The 19,099-nt window shown below is 39.0% G+C and overlaps 1 protein-coding gene across 1 annotated transcript in view; it reads left to right on the top strand.

The window, feature by feature from the left end:
- Nucleotides 1-19,099, top strand: part of DOCK8 (dedicator of cytokinesis 8) — a 64,867-nt gene that overhangs the window by 29,053 nt on the left and 16,715 nt on the right. The window contains exons 20-33 of the mRNA XM_066568791.1: nucleotides 1,176-1,351; nucleotides 2,863-2,958; nucleotides 3,899-3,994; nucleotides 4,801-4,950; nucleotides 7,275-7,388; nucleotides 8,316-8,471; nucleotides 11,115-11,254; nucleotides 11,838-12,007; nucleotides 13,352-13,497; nucleotides 14,210-14,392; nucleotides 15,037-15,172; nucleotides 15,792-15,879; nucleotides 17,572-17,668; nucleotides 17,972-18,106. Of these exons, the coding sequence (XP_066424888.1) occupies nucleotides 1,176-1,351; nucleotides 2,863-2,958; nucleotides 3,899-3,994; nucleotides 4,801-4,950; nucleotides 7,275-7,388; nucleotides 8,316-8,471; nucleotides 11,115-11,254; nucleotides 11,838-12,007; nucleotides 13,352-13,497; nucleotides 14,210-14,392; nucleotides 15,037-15,172; nucleotides 15,792-15,879; nucleotides 17,572-17,668; nucleotides 17,972-18,106 (1,883 nt within the window). The remainder of the gene's footprint in view (nucleotides 1-1,175; nucleotides 1,352-2,862; nucleotides 2,959-3,898; nucleotides 3,995-4,800; nucleotides 4,951-7,274; nucleotides 7,389-8,315; nucleotides 8,472-11,114; nucleotides 11,255-11,837; nucleotides 12,008-13,351; nucleotides 13,498-14,209; nucleotides 14,393-15,036; nucleotides 15,173-15,791; nucleotides 15,880-17,571; nucleotides 17,669-17,971; nucleotides 18,107-19,099) is intronic.

Here is a 19,099-nt window from a genome sequence, read left to right as displayed (position 1 = left end):
GAGGCCATACCTGGATTACTGTGTCCGTCTCTGAACTCCCAGTACAAGAGAGGTGTGAACTTGTTGGACAGAGGCGGGCCAAGGGCTGCAAAAATAGCAAAGGGTCTGGAATGTCTCTTCAACAAAGAAAGGCTGAGAGAGCTGGGCTCTTCAGCCTGAAGAAGAGAAGCCTTGGGGAGAATCTTCAGTGTACACAAAGAGCTGAAAGGAGAGTGCAAAGACAGAGCCTGGCTGTTTCCAGTGGCACCCAGCGACAAGATCAGAGGCAATGGGCACACACTGAAACAGAGAGAACATGAGAAAACACTTCCTCTGAGGGTGACTGAGCACTGGTACAAGTTGTCCTGAGGTTGCCCAAGCCTCTCACATTGGAGATAGTAGAAAGCCACCTGGTTGTAGTCCCAGGCAGCTGACTCAAGGTGACCCTGCTTGAGCAGAGGGGTTGGACTAGATGGCCTCCAGTGGGCCCTTCCAGCCTCAACCATTCTGGTATTCTGTTGCAATCATTATCCTAAAGCCTATAGGATTCATTTGATTAATTGGTGTATGTTCAATGATTTACCACAAGCAGCTGTGCTGTGGGAGCTAGAGGTATGTAGGCCTTTTTCTCTTTTGAATATTAATTTAAATCCCCCTTGAGGCACATTTAGACTGATGTTGGGACATGTGAAAATCTGTGAGCTCACATAGACTTGGGCATTTTTTGTCCTCGAGAAATAAGGTCTGTGGTGAAACTGAAAACTAGGTATCATTTAGTGAAATTCCTGATGGCAGTGCTCCCTGCTTCCTTGGATACTTCAAAGATGGTATTAAATCATGTATTGAAAGTGGTATTTTGTGTTTAGGCCTGCGAATATTGTGTTAATCTACAGCAAATTAAAAAGAGCTGGTGGGAAGAACGAGCTATTGTAATAGTGCTGCTACTTAGGTAGCCCTATTAATCTTTTGGTACTGCTTGTGCAATCACCCCGTTAACTGGGATAATATTTTAACATCTCTTTCAATGCCTGTGGAGATTGCTAATGAAGCAGCTGGTAGTAGGTTTTTCAGGAGCTTTATTCTTTTCAAAATGCTGATGTTATAACACCACTGAGCAAAACCAGCTTGAACCTGATATACATGTTTGTCTCATATACATGTCCTTTAATCCTAATTCAAGCATCTTGCTGTGGCAGGTGGAGGCAGCAGTGCCATTTCTACAGAATCGCGTTATTACACCTTTGGACGCACTTCCGCAGTGTCTGTGGGAAGCAAACTCCTGCAGAGCCGAGTGATAAGCTGCAGCAATCCTGACATCACTGTTACACAAGCTGCTAATGATGAGGAGGTCAAAAACATCATATCATCCAAGGTAAGAGAACAATGTCAAATATCTGAAGAATGGTATGGTGCAAAACCTAATAATCTTGATTTTGTCTTTGAGGGTTGGATTTGCTCCTTGTAAATGAACTGTATATATCACCAGGAGCATTTTCTGTTTATCTGATTTGGCATAAATACATGTTAAATCCCATTGCTAAATTCTGATGTCTCTTACCATTGTAGAGCAAGAGGTGAGAACTCTTGTCTTTTGTTTGTGGCTTAGACACTTCACAGAGGCATTTGCTTTTTTTGACTTGCCTCACTCTCCTATTTTTCCAGATATTTAAGTTCTGTTCACACCTGGTGACCTGGTCTGGTCCAAGTCACAAAGTCAGTACAGCCACAGAACTTTCTTCCTCCTTTTGTTTGGTATCATATAGTTTCCTATTAAAAAAAAAAAAAAAAGAAAAAAACAAAACAAAAAAAATCAAACCGTAATTATATGAAAATTATATGACAGCAGCCCCATAGCTTTATATCAGCTACAGTGCAGATGCCATGTGCATAATTTGCACCTGGGTCTTTCCAAATTCTTTATTCAACCACAGAGTGAAATACAACCTTCCTCTGCATTCTCATCCACTGCTACATATACCATCAATGGCTTGCAGGACAGAACGGTCGAGACCATCCAAAAGGAAGGATTTTGTTTCCCTGTTGGCACTGGGTGCTCGCTGACCTACAGCATCCCAGCTCATCTCAGAGCTTTATGAGGATTGTTGTTTGCAGCTGTCCGGGGAAATCAAAACCTCGAGTTTGCCACTCAGCTGGAGCTGGGAAGCTATGCCTCTGGCAAAAGCAGGATTTTTTTCCCCTGTGCAAGGAGCCTGTTGCTAGTTGTAGTCCTGGCAGAGCTCTACAACAATACATCTGATGAGGTCTGAACTGTATCCCCCCTCATTTTTCTTTGAGTGTTATATATATGTAAAATATTGCTTCTCAAGTAGGTTCTTTTCAGAAATATTTTGAAGTCTTTTCTCTGTTGAATGAGCATGTGCCTCATTCATTCTAAAATGAATAGGTACTGGTCTTCAGCTAATTAAATCAGAACTAGTGAGATACACAGGCTTTGACAATTTATTTGATTTGTTCATATGCGCATATATATCCATCCATACCAGTTTTTCATAATGCAGGTTTGAATTTTATGACTTTTACTCTAATGTGTCGGGGGGGGGGCGGGAAGCAAATCAGAGCTCAAGGCACTTTTCCAAATTAATACAAAATTAGTACAGCTGCAGTGCTGCCATTGGGCACACGATGGCAGTGCATTTGCACCCTGCTGCTGCTGCTGCTGCTGTCAGGTGGTTTTCGGCCTTGAGTGGAAAGGGGGATGGGAAGAAGGAAAGAGGGAAAGAGAAGAACTGTTTAGATGAATTTATGTGCATACGTTAAAAAAAACCCAAAGAAACCCCAACTGCAGGTGATTTCTTCTCTGTTAATTAGATTAAGTTAGTTATGGATTTACTATTATGTATTTCTTCCATCTGTGTCCCCCAGCCTGTGGATCACAGCTCCAGTCGGATGTCTTACTATGTTGAAGGAACAAATGACATGTCAGGGCTTTGTGCAAGCACAAGACCATCCAATAAAAAGGTAGGCTATGGCTATGCATGAGGGAACTCCTTGCAGAACCTGGAGCATCCTGAGGTAGTGCTGCTGATTGGCCCTTCTAAATGTGGAGAGGGAAGCAACAGAGCAAAATATCAACCAGTTTTATCAAACAAGGAATTAATGATGAGATATTGAATCTGTGGGTAAACATTACTCAAACTTTTTTGCTTCTGTTCCAGAGTCTTTAGATTCTCTATCCAGATTTAGACAGGTATCAGCCTGTCTAAATCCTCCCTTTGCTCTCTTTCTTGAGGTCTTAGAGCCTCTGTCGTTTTCCACTGCTGTTTACCTTTGGATACATGTCTTTACATGTTACAGTAAACTCCATTCAGAAATATTTGCCTCCTCTTTCTTCTGTAAAGAATTATTCTCTTTGTCCCTTTTTGTAGCTTTTAGAACCAAGCTTTTTGTTGTCCAGATTTGAATTTCCTAAAAGTTTAAATAATTGGGATTGTGTGTCTTGTGTTCAGATTTCACTGTAAAACGTATTGTCTCCAACTACAAATGTCTGTACCAGGTCTGCTGTGCTTATTGCTCTGTCTTTCTCTTCCACCACAAAGTCAATCTTACTTTTAACTTCTCTCAGAAAAACATGGATGTGCTAAACAAAAATGCTTAGCAGGGAGTGGGAAACATGACTTCTCTCTATTGTGCACATAGACAATGACCTGAGAATGGTCCAAAGGCATTTCCCTCTTCAGTTATGTACAGTTCTGGATCCACAGAAAAATGGGTCCCAAAGTCTGTTTGCCAACAGCATTCATTTTGGTGAAATCTGCCTTCTGATCTTGCAAGGATGCCCATAAATCCCCATCTGGCAGCTCACCCTCCAGTATGGAAAAGTTTCCCACAGGGAAGATGTTGAAAATTAAAGATGAGTTGATTAAAAGCCATTTTCCAACAGTCTGTCTTTATTATGTAGCATTTCCATGAGGAACTGGCATTGCAGATGGTGGTCAGCACGGGCATGGTGAGAGAATCAGTCTTCAAGTATGCCTGGTTCTTCTTTGAGCTCCTGGTAAGAGTTGACAGTGGTATTTTAGAGTTGGTTAATGGCGGCATGTAGTAGGTGCTCCAGGCACAGATTCAGCTGGGGGGTGACCTCTTCAGTTATTCTGCTCTGTATAAAGAAGAAGTCTCAAATAATGAAAGTACAGAGAGTACAAAATAGAGTTCTTTGTATTCACCCTCCTTCCTCACTATGGCAGTGATGGCAAAGTTCTGCATGAACTACATGAGCAGTAGTTTGCAAGCTAGACAGCTTGCAAAAGACTGAGACACACTCATCAACCAAGTCCTTCATTTTTGGTAAATATCTGTTCCTGTCTTTTCCATTTTGTTTACATCATGGGAGCAGTGACAAAGCTCCACAAACTCACAGTTCTCCAAAGCCCTGCGTTGATGCATGTCAGGGAAAAAAATATAGTGATTTCCACTATCAGCATGTAAGTAATGCAACATTAGGTCAAGAAATAAGAATTCCACAAGTGTCACTCCTTGTCTGTCATTGTAAAAGGCTAGAGTTGCAAGCAGCAGCATTTTAGAAGTCCGTATGCAAGGGGTTGGGGGAGGGTGTTTCTGATTCCAGGTACTGAGAATAGTCATCTGTATGAATATGAATAGGAATCTATGTCTGTCTGTATTTGAGTCTTAAACTCTCTGTTGTCATTTCCATGTAGGATCTATCACAGCAGCTCTGAGAAAATGAGTGATTAAATTCAGGGAAAAGAAATTAGGAAATCTTACTTTTACCAACAAACTTAAAGCAGTATTTTACCTCCAGTCTGGGCATTTTTTTAGTGTTTTCTTTTTTCTGCTTTGTAGATAAAGAGTATGGCTCAGTATGTTCACAACATGGAGAAGCAAGACAATTCACGAAGAAGCCGGTTCTCTGATCGTTTCAAAGATGATATTACCACTATTGTTAGTGTGATTACTTCAGAGATTGCTGCACTTGTAGTCAAACCACCCAAGGTAAGTGGATGAAATAAGCACTATGGATCCTTGCTGCTCATCTTGTGTTACACTGAGCTACATTTAATCTCATTTCAAAATCAGCAGTGTTGCTAGAATTAGGCCAATATTCTCACATGCACCTTAAGCAAGAGTTGTGGCGCTGTAAAAGGCAGCCTTGTGCTCTCTTAGCAGACTGTTTTTGTTCAGCTCAGTTCCTCAGCCTGCTTCTCAGTGTGGCTGCAGTGTGCAAGAAGATAATTCCCTTTCCTATTGACGGGAAAGGCTGGTCATCCATTTTCAGTTGTAGTAATTCTTTATGCTGTGTTAGCCAGCACATCAGACTGCAGGCCCAGTAGGGCTTCTTCCTTTATCCCCCTTTGCAGTTGCCCTCTATCCTACTGAATTGTGTTTAATTCCTCATTTGAGTTCTCTGTAGCAGTAGAATATGCCATAGGAAGGCAGTGCTCCTTGTCAATGTTGCAAAGGCCAACCAAAAGTGATCTAACCCTTGATCTCTTTAAAGAGACACTGGGCACTTGAAAACTGATGACCAGAAATAAGCCTTAAGTCCCATAAAATTCTTTCTACTTTTAACAAATTGCACTGATAAAACAGATTATAAAGTTGAAAGGATCACAAACTGTAATTTATATTTTAACATTGCTACTGTTGGTGTGTATCCTTGATACCTCTTTGGACTGGTCAGTAGTAAAAGCTAGGGCCACAGATAGGCACTGTTGTTTGTTCAGTTGTTGTAACCAACTTGTTTTCATGCCCCAGAGCTGCCAAATGCAGCTAGCCCAGCAGGGTAGGGCAGAGCAGCCGGGAGAGCTGGCCTGCCAGGTCACTTTTCAACAAGATCAGTTTCATAATCCACTTCTTCAAAGTGCTCTGAGGATCAGAAACTGGGAAAGGGCAAGACCAGACAAATTGGGGCAGAGAATGACAGAAGGGATTGTCACTGTTCACCAAAAGGTTGTTCTTGAAGCTCAATCAACTGATGTGCTTCTCTGGTAGCCACATGCAGAGAAATAATTTCCACAGAAATGTTTACCTAAGCAATCAGTGACTTTTTTTTAAAATACATTGTGATATAAAACTTTGTTACAATAAAAATGCTTTAACAGAATTGTAGGCTTTGCAAAGAAATTAGTATTTATCGCTTCCTCACAAGAAATACACAGTTTTTTGTGGACTGTTAATTTAATTCTCATTTTGATAGAATGAGCATATAGAACCTGATCATGTGTGAAAATTCCACTGTTGTGTTTTTGGAATTAGGGCCATTGGTTAGATGTACAGAGTAGTAGGCAATATGTGTCTGATTTTTAAATCCAAGAAGTGATAATTGATGTTTCAATACATGGTTGAGCATGTCAGATTGCCCTGGATTTTTACAGCGGTATGTCTGGCATATGCTTGCCTGCCTTACAAGGTAATGGAAAACCAGGTTTTTCTTCACCATAGAAAAATCTTCTCCTGTGTAAATTCCAGATTGCAGGGAAAATATATATTCCCAAACAGCAACAAAAAGCTTGAAAAATGAAAAAGTGAATTGTAGCCACCCTGAGGTGCTGCACACCTGTTCTCACTAGCCAGAGGTGCCAGTACAGGCAATATTTTTCTGTGTCATCTACTTTGTCAGTTTTGAGCATTAAATATGTGCAGATCCCTCAGGCATCTTCACTAATTCCTCTTGGTGAACTACATAGGCTACTGAGAGTTTATGATTTAAATTGGTATGTTTGAAGTATCTGTAGCCTCATTTTAGAGGATACATGAAGTTCTTTGTGATTCTTACTTGAGGCTATGTATCTCTGGTAATCCAGCCAATTCCAAGCATACAAGAGCTTAGCTGCTGGATGGTGAACTCCACAGATTTATCTTACCTGTATTTTGTTACTATCAGTCTTACACTTAAAATTCTAAACAAAATACTTAGCATTCCATCAGCAAAGCCAGTCCAGGTTTTTCTTAATATTTTATATGTTTTAAGTTCCTAAACCAGTATTCTATCATGTTCAATAGGAAAAAGTCATGTGCAATACTGCAGCCAGTAGGCAATTCAGAACAGTTCTCAAATTTATTGTTGTCAGCCCAAAGGGGTGCAAAATGTCCACAAAGGGACATTTCATTGTGAAACAGTTGAAATAATTTACAGAAGTGATTCTGTGCAATTTTAACAAGATCATGTAAACTGGAGAACTGAAACAATCTTGTCCTATATTTTCCCCAAGATGGTTCTGGGAGGTGACCCCTGCACTATTTTTCATGATTCTAAAACGTCTTTCACCTTTATGTAAGTTTTATACATCGTAACTGGAGTGTTTTCTTTTTTTAAGGAAAGTGAACAAGCAGAAAAAATCAATATCAGCCTGGCATTTTTCTTATATGATCTTCTTTCTTTAATGGATCGAGGATTTGTGTTTAATCTCATCAAACATTACTGTAATCAGGTAGGCACCATGCATGATTGGATTTGCATTTGGCTTATATGTTTTGTTCTGTCTGATTAGTTTATCCATCAAGATCCTTTGAGTTGTGTTAAAGGTCTGGGTAAATTTCCTATTTCCTATTGCATATGCAATGATTTTAAAACCTCTTTTGATTTGTGATCTGCAGGAAAAAAATTGAGTGGAGGTAAAGACTCTTTTGGAAATGTCATACTTTGCACTGCTGCAAAACATACGTGGAACCATTTTTCTTCCCTTATTTTTTTACTGCCCTTAGCAGTAGGATCTTCAGATAATACAGATCAACTTTCTGACTCCTCCTGTGAGGACAGTATTTAGCTTTCAAGGAGTCACTCAAAATAATACATCTGTCTTCTTGCGTCACGAGTCTCTGAAAATTAAAAATAAATGATGATGCAGGATGTTGTTATGGAATTATTTGTTGTATTTGACAGGGAGCATTTTCCTTCTGTTTTGTGACCTGTATTTGTGCAGGTCCATCAGGTGTCTCCATAAATTCCTTCACTGATGTCATTTTTGATAAGAAGGGAAATGATGAGACCACCAGTGTCCTGTGTTGCTTAGCAGGACATTTTATGAGTTTGCCACAGACTCAGAAAAGTTCAGTTTGTTTTTCTTTTTTGCCTTGTGCAAAAGACAAAAATAATGTATATTTTTGTTCTGGGAGAAAAGAAGAAAGAAACAATTTGTTATTTCTTGTGAAGATGATAAGCCATCCAGGGAGCAGGGAGAGAGACACCATCGTTGTCAAACAAAGAGCAGCTAATGTATGGAAACTAGGTACAGTGAGCATTTTAATGCACACAGGGCTAGGTGTCTATGTCCTTTTCGGGAGCAGGATATTTCACTACATAGTAATTCAAATAATACTAGCCCATCACTTGACACTTTTTTGTTTGTTTTTCCTAGCTTTCAAACAAGCTGAATTCACTCTCCACCCTGATTTCCATGAGACTTGAGTTCCTGAGAATTCTCTGCAGCCATGAGCATTACCTCAATCTGAACCTCTTCTTCATGACATCTGCGTCTGCTCCAGCATCTCCCTCTCCCTCCTTGTCCTCCCAGGTGTTTGTCCATTAGATAGATATTGCATGAATGTCACATGAAGCACATGTAGAAAAATACTCACATTGCTCTGTACTCAAATACTTAAGTTAGAATCAGCCACTGTTGGATCAGGGAGAAAAATTTCCCACTTGAGAAAAAGGGGCAGAAGAAGAAGGGCTACAGGAGTGCTACTGCAAAGCTGCATCTTCAGGAGTTAAAGCTGAATGTGACACAGACACATGCTCCCCTGGAAACATGCACATGCATGTTCACAGAAAATGACTGTTGGGGTAGACACACAAGGTCTAAAGGGAATACAGCTCTGAAGGCCAGGTTACAGGCACACCCTTATCCCATCTACACAACCACAAATATGTATTTCAATATCTGTTTTGGAGAATTATGCCATGAAGCAGTGCATTTCTTTCCATGTGTTTGCCTTCTAATGGAACTTACTTCCCAGGTGGAAATAGATCGTACCACTATCTAAGTTAATGACTAACACACTGCAATTTCAATATCCTGGAATAGTGAATTTTTGTTGAGCCTTCATGTTGCTTAAAATAGGATTATCATGCTTTCTTTTTCTGGTGTTCTTTCTTCTGGGTTTCTCCCCCACAGTAGCACAGATCATGCTATATCTTTGTCCATGATTCCCTGTGGTTTTTTGAACAGTGTTCTCCTTTTTATTTGAACTTTAAGATTTTCTGTGTGGAAACACTTAGGCGTCCTGAGTAGACCAAGCAATCTGCATCATATCTCATTTCTCCAGGAATTTTTCCAGACTTGGTCTGATACTGACACAGCTCTAGACTTTTTTAATGTCAGGACCTCCCATGATCTTCCTGACCACAGACTTCACAAACACATCAAAAAAAGAAATTGTTGATTGGCATGCGACACACTATTTTGCCAATCTTGTGCTCTCCTCTGCATTCTGTGGAGATGGTTTTCTACAATGGGGCAAACCCCCTATCAAAGGCTGCTCACATGTCTGTTTTCCACCTTAGGGGTGTTGCAGAGGTCAGGACTGGGTTGAAGCATTTCAGTGCAATGCTACATAATTGCCACAATGCTTGGAGACAAGGGGATGGAATTGAAGCTAAAAATTATGGGAAAAACAGTCTGAGTAATGAACAGCAGTTCAAATTCATGGTTTCTTTTTTGAGTGTCATTGCCAAAGAATTGGTTGGATGCTAAGATGTGCTACATCTCATACCTTAATAATCTGTTGTCACAGGTTTGTAATAGTAAATAATATTTTCTTGAAGTTTTTCCTGGTCCTAAAAACAAAGCATCACAGTGCATTTGGTTAATACTAATCCTGGATGCCAAAGAGCTAGAAATATGGCTCTTCTGTTTATTGGGATAAAAAAATTTCAGCATGGTTCTTGTAACTAATCGAGCAAGTCAAATCTTGGCCAACATCAGTTTAATTGATCTTTCCTTCAAGCAACATCATCAGCTCTTTTCTCCTTTAGGAGTAACCTACAATGTGCAACCTGCACAAATCAATAAGGCTTTTGTGGCCCTTGCACGATTTAATGCACTAGCTGACCACCCTTGCAGTAATTTTGATCTGTCCACAGGAGTGCTGCCCACTTGAGTTAGACTTGCAGTAGAAATATGGTCTTGTGAATAAATCTTTTGAAATTTTTTAGAGATGCCAAACTCACTTAACTGGGTGCTCTACACTTTGACATTATTTCATACAAACATAGTACAGCCAGTGCCTGTTTGTTTGGGGTTGAATGGGAGTGGGCCTAAGTATATGGATCCAAAATATGGGGCTGCTAAGAGACGTGGGGTTCATTTGACCCAATATACTGGAAGATACCACAGTGTGGTACACTGATACTTCAGGTGTTTGGGCTCTGTGGCTATTCCCAGGTCACTGACAGAAATATTGGAAGGAATACTGAAGAATATATATTAAAAACAAAATTTGGACTCATAAAACCTGCTAGCTGCAGTGGGAGTAGAGTCTAAGACTTATGCTTACCTGAGCAAGGGACAAGAACATTCCAGATGACCTGTGGCACACACCTATGATTGGAGAAGCTAAGAAGTTCACAGCACATATATAGCAGCAACTTTCCATTCCTGGGCTGGCTGTATATCAGTCACAGCCATAAGTTAGAGCAGTTTGAAGGCTGGACTAAATTATGCCAGCTGTCAGCAAGCTCAGCCAAGGAGTTCCAGGGCAAAAGGAAACATGGTTCACATGTCTTTCTTGACCTTACTTTCATACTAGACATCATGGATGCTGAAGAACACACAGTGAACAGCTTCTGACACTAAGTCCCTCTTGATGTAGAGGCACTTTCTCTGTGATAGCTAATGGCTGCCCAATAAGAACAAGAATGGAGAAAATTCTGACTTTGTGTCCTGTCCAAACTAACAAATACAGGGTAGGAATTTTATATCTCAAAAGGTGTGAAATGAGTTGCTTGCACAGAACGGAAAGGATGAGATTGCATCCTAGCAAGCTTTTAACTTCACACACAGATGTCTTCCTCCAAAATGTCCGGTCTACTTTCAAAGTCTGTGGTTTTCCTCTGGTAGAGATTTTCTGTTTGTTACATTGACTGTGACTATGATCTCTTTAAGAAACATTCATTTCAGTGATCATTCTTTAATACTTCTAATATATTTCCGCAGAACTCCAGCTCCTGCTCTAGTTTCCAGGACCAGAAAATCACTGGTATGTTTGACCTCTCAGCTGAGTACCGTCAGCAGCACTTCCTGACTGGCTTACTTTTCACTGAATTGGCAGCAGCACTGGATGCTGACAGCGAGGGGTGTGTATCCTAATTTGCAGATTTCAGAACAGGTCACACTGTTACTCTTGGCAAGGGCATAGTTTGACTCCAGGACAGTCCTGGTTCCCCCATGCTTTTCAGTGAGTCACTCTGTAACATAGAATGATCCAGTCATGGTTTTATCTGCAGTATGTTCCTCTCAATTAATAAAAATATACTATTTGTGGTGGTAGTATTGGTTGAATACAGAAATCGAGAACACAAAATTTCAGTTGCTCTTCCCTCTAAAACACCTCTGTCTTTCTCTGAACTTAAGCGTTTAGCTAAAATTTGGCCAGAGCTTGATAATTTTCCTCAAGCATCTCTCTTTACCACAATGAATTTTTATAAGAAATTTGAAAGGCATGTATGCCCTAATTCTGGTAAATTATCTTGGAGATTTAAGATACCTATCATTTGCAGGGAACAGGAATCTCTGCTCAGAATGAAAGAGATTATCAAGTGCATACTGGTGTTTATTATTTGTTTCTTTCACCTCCTTTCTATTTATTATATCTTTGATTTATAAATGATTTGTGCATGATCCATGAATAGAACTTATGGATGGTTTCTGTGTTAACAGGATTAGCAAGGTGCAAAGAAAAGCTGTCAGTGCTATCCTTAGCCTGCTGAGTTCCCATGACCTAGACCCACGTTGCTCCAAAAAGGAGGTGAAGATTAAAATTGCAGCCCTTTACCTCCCTTTGGTTGGTATCATTTTGGATTCTCTACCACAACTCCATGATTTTACAAGTAAGACCTTTTTGCCTTTGAATTTTTCAACTCCTAAGAGAGACTTGTCTAAATAATTTATCAAACATAAGAGATTCATCTAGTAAGAGAGAATATTTCTTTACCTAGAAGTAAACTGGATTTTTACAGACAGGAAAAACTTCAATGTCCTCACTTCAGGAGAAAGTGATAGACCAGAGATACATCTGTAAGTGCTCCTGCATATCTCTTAGTTGAAGTTTTCTGACCTGCCAAATAAAGCCTGCAAGGTCTGCAAGAAATATTTGGCTCTACATACACATAACAGTAGTGAAAATATTGATAGTGAAACTGACATCATGTGACACCACAATTATAGAAATTAGATCGTATTCTCTTTTTCTATTGCTTTTTTGCTGCTATTAACATTATACCAAAATTAATTAATTAAAGGTATATACTTTGAAGAGTACATTTTTGTCACTGATTGTGACAATATTTCACATTTAAATGTCTTAACAAAAAACTTACTAGTATGAAAGTGCTATTTACCATTTTCAATTGGGTAAGGTGAACGCATTTACTATACATACATACATATAATATGGAAATATAAATAAATGCATAAATAAATTGGCTAATTAGATCTCACACCATTCTTTTCATCTAAGTATTATCCTTATACCATAGATGAAAAAAGTTATTATGAAGAAGCCAAGGTGTACCAATGTGCCTAGGTTTTAGAGTGTCTTCCTTTGAGAATCTGTCACAAGAGGCTGTGATCACATGGGGTCCAGCTGATCACTCAGCTTCTCTGAAAAACAGAACTTTCAAAACACAAAATGGATGCTCAGAATCAGACACGATTTTTACAAAACTTTAGTATAAATAACTTCATTTGCTAAAAGTGATGTCAGGAACTAGCAGGGAATAGAAGCAGTTAGGTGCCTGAAATAAAACTTGTCTTTAAATCAGCAGGCAATACTAGATCTGTCAGCTCTTAGCAGACTTACATACTTGGTTGAATATTACCAAATCCATGTCTAGTTTCTGTGCTTATCCTCTTGACTGAAATTAACTAGAACTGGATGGTTCCACGTCTTACAAAGTACTGGCTTGGCTTTGATCTTCAGAGATAATCTCATGCTTGCTACCACCTTTTATGTGTTTGAATAATTTGGCAGACTTTGCAGATGGCTCAGATGGCTGCAATTCCTCTTGCTAATGCTGTGCCTCTTTCACTGCTTGGTACATCAGCCAGACAAACAGTCTCAGGGATGGAAGTGCCAATTTTTTTGCTCAGTCACAGACCAAAGGAAGACTGTGACACATGAGCAGAAGCAACTGGATTGCCCCTGAAGTTCCAATGGAATATTTCAAATTTAGTTTCAGATACCCGCAGTGGAAAGGGACGCACAGGAAACCCAGAAGAAGAACAAGAGTCATCAGGTGCAATCAACCAAAACGTGGCCCTTGCCATTGCAGGGAGTCAATTCAACATCAGGAACTCTGGAATACCTCTGGTGTCACTGGTATGTTCACTGCTCTGCCAATCTCCTTTCTTCTATCTGTTTTCATCTTCATTTCTTCCTCCTTTTATCCTTTTTTGCCACTAACAGCTACAGTCAAGAGAAACTGCATTTCTGTTTTGTCCAACCCTGACGGAGCCCTCATAGTCCTTCTGTCATCTCCTATTCTCTTCTAGTTAGTTAATTGCTATTTTACCATACATTGTTCACTTTTTTTCTCCCACATGCCTGTTTCCATTTCCAAACCAAATCTAGACTCATTTCCAGATCAGCAAATGCCACTGTGGCAGCCCTACAGTTCCAGTATTACCTGAATCCATGGATCTAGGATTCAGGTGTTTCTTTTTCTCTATGTATGGTCTTTCCTTTTATGTTTTGTTTTTTTAATCTACTATGCATTTTGGCTGACACAACTGCATGGCAGGGTGGAAGCAAATGATTTCAGAATCTTTTTCCTACATTTTAATATGGAAATTATTATACAAGCATGTAGCAAACTGGAGCTTCTCTCAGTCTTTTACTTGTATTCCACTGGTCCTTTCACTAATTACACATACAGTCAAAATTACGATAACTATCACCTGGAAGAGGTCAAATTTACTGAAGTCCAATCCTGAGATTTGATTCCAATGAAATTTAAATAAGATTACTTTGCCCAAATGACCTTCCTCTACTTTTTCTGCTTTCAATTAACATTTACTTTATGTGTTCATAGCCCTACAGACAGACTGCCACATTAGGTCCTGATACTACTCGCAACCTTTTGATCTGTTTCCTCTGGATTATGAAAAATGCTGATCAGAACCTAATACAGAAATGGATTGCAGACCTTCCATCCATGCAACTTAACAAGATTTTAGACCTCCTGTTCATTTGTGTTTCATGCTTTGAGTATAAGGTAAGTGAAACAAGGCATAGTTTTGTTGTCCTGGTTTGGATCAATTTTTTTCTTTAAATTCCGGGGGAAATCTGTCCGGAAAGCTGTCTGGGGGAAATCTGTTGTTGACAATAGTTAAATTAGCACTTATCTAACGTAGACAAATTACTTGAGACTAACTGACAATAGCCTTCAAGTAAAATGCTGCTGAAACTTTTGAGGAAGTCCTATGAAGGTATCCTAAGTAGTTTAATTATTTTCTTTTACCTGGGTATTTGAGGGCTATTTTTGGTGGGACTTATACCAACAGCTCCTGTAGGTACTAGATAGGACACTAAGGATGACTCTTTAGTTATGAGCAGGACTTGATGTCAGCACTCTTCTCTCTGAGAGGGTCTGTCTGAAATGGACCAAATAACCTTCTCTCTGAACTTTAATTTCTTTCTCTGTAGCACAGAACTACATCTTTGTTTCTATTAGCAGTGCATCTTGTACCTCATTCCTCATTTGCAGCATTAATTAGACTTTAAATATAAGTCAATCAAATTCACTGCTTTCTGCCCCCTCTACAGGCCTCTCCTGTTGTATCTCATTCTGGAGATGTAATTTGGTCTTATGATCAAAAATGGAGGCATTGGTGGTGATTGCTTTAACTTTACTTCCAGGGCAAGCAAAGCTCAGATAAAGTTAGCACCCAAGCACTCCAGAAGTCACGCGATGTGAAAGCTCGATTAGAAGAGGCTTTACTGAGAGGAGAAGGAGCCAGAGGAGAAATGATGAAGCGCTGCAGAATACCAGCTGGTACTTCATGCCATTGCCCCCCATACCTTTTGAGAGGAACTCAAGTGTCTGTAAACATAAATGAGTTTGTTGGGTTTGTGCACAACATTTTATCCACTTATCCATTTATCCAGTTTATCCATTTTCATCCTTGTCCATTTCACCCCCTTTTCACCCACAGTCCATTCTTTGCAGACCATTCTTGGTTTTGCATGGATGAAAATATCATTAGGTTTCAACTGTTCAAGGTGTAGCTAGGACCGAGTTCCTCTCATGTGAAGAATATGAAGCCAAGAAAGAAGTTTCAAGATGTTCTAAAAAGTTATCTTAGTATCTAATTAAGAACGAAGAAATGTTATCAAAACTATCACTAAAAACTAATTGTTCATAGCAAAAAAGTTTGCTTCATTTAATAAATGGAAAATCTGTGCAGGTTTTTGTAGACATTAAGTAAGTTAATATTCTAAAAATCCTAAGTAAAAAAAAGTGATGAATCTTTTTACTAGAGCCCTGAACCTGTAAATTGAATGGTTTTAGTTATGACAGACTGCTACAGAAATATATCTCTTTCTTTTGATGAGCTGGTGTCTTCAGGTGTCCCCTTTTGTTTTAATCTCTCTGACGCATGTTGCGCTCTTAGGGAATGACAGATCAGCAGGGGTAAATGAAAATTTGCGCTGGAGAAAGGAGCAGACACAGTGGCGGCAGGCAAATGAGAGACAAGATAAGTAAGTAATTTAATTAATGCATATTGCTTTTATTAGAACCAAGCTGCTTGGGGTTTTTACATTTTGTTCTTGCCCCTAGGATGTTTTATTAAAAAATCAGTCGTTTCATTCTTTTCCCTCTTTTGTCAAAGAGAAAGAAAAATAAAATGTCTCTGTAGCAGAAATATTCAACTGTTACTATGACACAACAAAGGGGCCACAAGAATGGAGAGAAGGAGAATTTTAAATTGCTATCTACACATTTTTCGCTTCTTATTAACAGTGGCAAACATTAGTTAGTGGAAGAGTCCTACACGGAGGCTTGCTACATTTATTTTGGTGTTGCTCTTTGCTCCACAGTACATACAGTACTGTGGTATATGTTTTGCCACATTAAATCAGCTAAGCTGGGTTTGACACGCTATATTAATATTGAGAAGCTCTGTTAGCAGGAGTGAGGGAACATAATGCTTTGGGATTGTAGCAGTAGTCATAAGATATGTGTCATGCCAGAGAGGATCCCTTCAGCATGTGGATCAAAGCTCAGTGGTTGCTGAAAATAGCCCAAACACCCGTAAAGTTCACTAAATTTGCTCAGTTCTTACTCTTATTGGGATTTCTGCCCTTATTATAGCACTAAAGTTTTGGCAGTCCCTTTTTTTTTTGTTGCTTTGAGTCATTTTAATTATTAACCATATGACTTCCCTGATTTTGTTTCTTAGCTCTTCTCAGAATTATAATGTTTGTGCACTAAAGGATGGCTCTTTGCTCCTCTGGTTTTATTTTTGGGTAAATGTATGCAGCAGAGCAGCTACACATTTTGAAGTCACTCAGAAGCGTGATTGTGAGGGTGTTGCTCCAGCCACAGATATGCACCTTAGGAACTTTGGCCGAAGTCACGGGATCTTTAATCTCAAGCTCTAGAAAGCAGCCTCTAGCCAGGCAACAGCACTTTTTTGAGCAGCTTAGGAAAAAGAAAAATGCCTCTTTGCGTTTCTGGCCTGGATGTGTGAAAATGCAGTTTTGTTAGTAGCTGCTTCTATGTTTATTCAGCTGCAGAGAAACTCTGTTCCAGACTTTGTTCTTAGGTCTCAGCTAAGCAGGTATATGTGTAGCCTCACCATTATCTCCTGTCTTTCATCATTATTTCAGTTCTCTCTTAAATGTCCCGGAACTCTGCTGTATGGACCTGCTGTCTTTTCTTGTCAACAGTCTCAGTCTCTATAAATTGCCTACATTAAACAATGCTTCTATGGCACAGAAGCAATTTCCACTTTGGTCTAGTCTACTTTTTACTTTTTGTTTTTACTTTTTTTTAAGGGAATTGTCAGATCAGTTATCTATTACCCCATTTCGGAGTTTTGTGCCCTGCTACAGGCAATGCATTCAGAAATTACAACATAGTTTACTGAACAACTGAATGTGATACTAAGTAGCCATTATGCAGATGACTATTAAGGAAGAAAAGCATTTATCCCAACTGTCTAGAGGCCTAGTTTTCAGAAGTCCCCTTTGTGACTGCTCTTCTATGATAGCAGCTTTCCTAATTTCACTCCATAGTTTTTAAGAAACATTTCTGAACACTATTGTTATTGTCTGTTCTTATGGGATCATTCAGAATGGTATGCATTTGTACTCTGGCTTTCCTTAAACAGCAAGTCATCTAACTCTTGGGATACACTTTGCTTGCTTTAATTAGAACTCCTTTTGCAGGACAAAAGCTGAGCTAGACCAAGAAGCTCTGATCAGCGGAAACCTGGCTACTGAAGCTAACCTGATCATTCTTGATATGCAAGAGAACATCATTCAGGTGAAAAATAGTAGAGGTGGCTTAGTTCCAATCCCTGCTCCCTCAGAAGCAAGTGGAAGAAAGATTAATTTTTCCTTTTGTTTCTTAGTGCAAATATTTTGAGATCTTCTGTAAACTTGTATAGTGTTGAATAGAAAAAGAATTCATAGGTACAGTGGAGAAAACTTCATGCTTGAAAACCTGTTAGTAGAGATTCTGAACTCCTGGATTTCTCATGGGCTGGAGAGCAGAACTTCAGTTCCTGTGTGCCAGTTCATTGCTGAATTACCTCATACAGCTATTGTTTTTCTCCTTCCTATGTAGGCCAGCTTTGCAGCAGAATGCAGAGATAATCTCTTGGGAGGAGTTTTGAAGGTCCTGGTAAATTCTCTTGGCTATGATCAGAGCACAACTTACCTGACTCATTGCTTTGCCACACTCAGAGCACTCATTGCCAAGGTATGCTCTTGATAAACTTGTTTTCATGCTTACAATCAAATTAATAGAATAGCACTTGTAGAGTGAGCAGAGCTGTGTCCATTCACTTACCACTTTTCTCTGACATTTATTAAATGTATTTTGCATATGTAAATACAAATTACTATCTATAGGGTTATTACAGGATTTCTGCATCTGTTATAAGGTTATTTCACTGACCACACAAGATGGAATAATTAAATCTGAATAATCTTGTAGGTTTAGCAGCCTACTCTTAAACATATAAGATTTACCAATAAAAAAGTAAGCAATTCCACACGCTTTATTTCAAATACATTCTGATTTTAATTAGGAATCTTAATGCCAAGAACTGCACAAGAATTCCATAAAATCAAATTTAAGTTGTTACATCAGCAAGGCTAGTTTCCAGTCAGATGGGCAGCAGAGAAATCAAAACTCATGAGACATTGAGGGCATAATTTTAGATTTCCATTTCTAGGATGAGTTTCAAAATGCTAAGTAGATTCTAAGACATTGACAGTTTTCATCTTTGTTCTGCCTGAAAACTAAGCCAAATCCTCATCTTCCACTTCTGTATCACCAATTAAAAAACTCCAGATCAGAAAAGGCAGCAACAATAAAGAAAAAAAAAAAACTAACAAAACAAATAAAACCTCACAAATTTCAAAACATATATGAGGACAGAAATTGACCCAAAGTATTTTTTTTAATAATAGAGGTCGTGAGGAGCTGGGTGCTTCATAAGGACTCTAAAACCTTTTTAAGATTCATTCTCCTACAAAGAAAAGCAGCTCCACTAAGGAAGAATGCATTAAATGTTTATTTTCCCTAAACTATTCTAAAATATAAATAAGAAACAGGATACTCCTGTCCAGTTAATGCCTGTCTGCTCTTAAATGCAGATTGGCTGACAAAGCCTAATTGCAGGGTAGATACCTGAATAGTTATGAAACTCATAATTATGTTTTCATTTTACTTTATCTTTAGAAGCTA

Source organism: Molothrus aeneus, chromosome Z (genome assembly GCF_037042795.1).
Source record: "Molothrus aeneus isolate 106 chromosome Z, BPBGC_Maene_1.0, whole genome shotgun sequence".
In the NCBI taxonomy this organism is placed as follows: domain Eukaryota; kingdom Metazoa; phylum Chordata; class Aves; order Passeriformes; family Icteridae; genus Molothrus; species Molothrus aeneus.
This window is presented reverse-complemented; position numbering and strand designations above follow the sequence as displayed.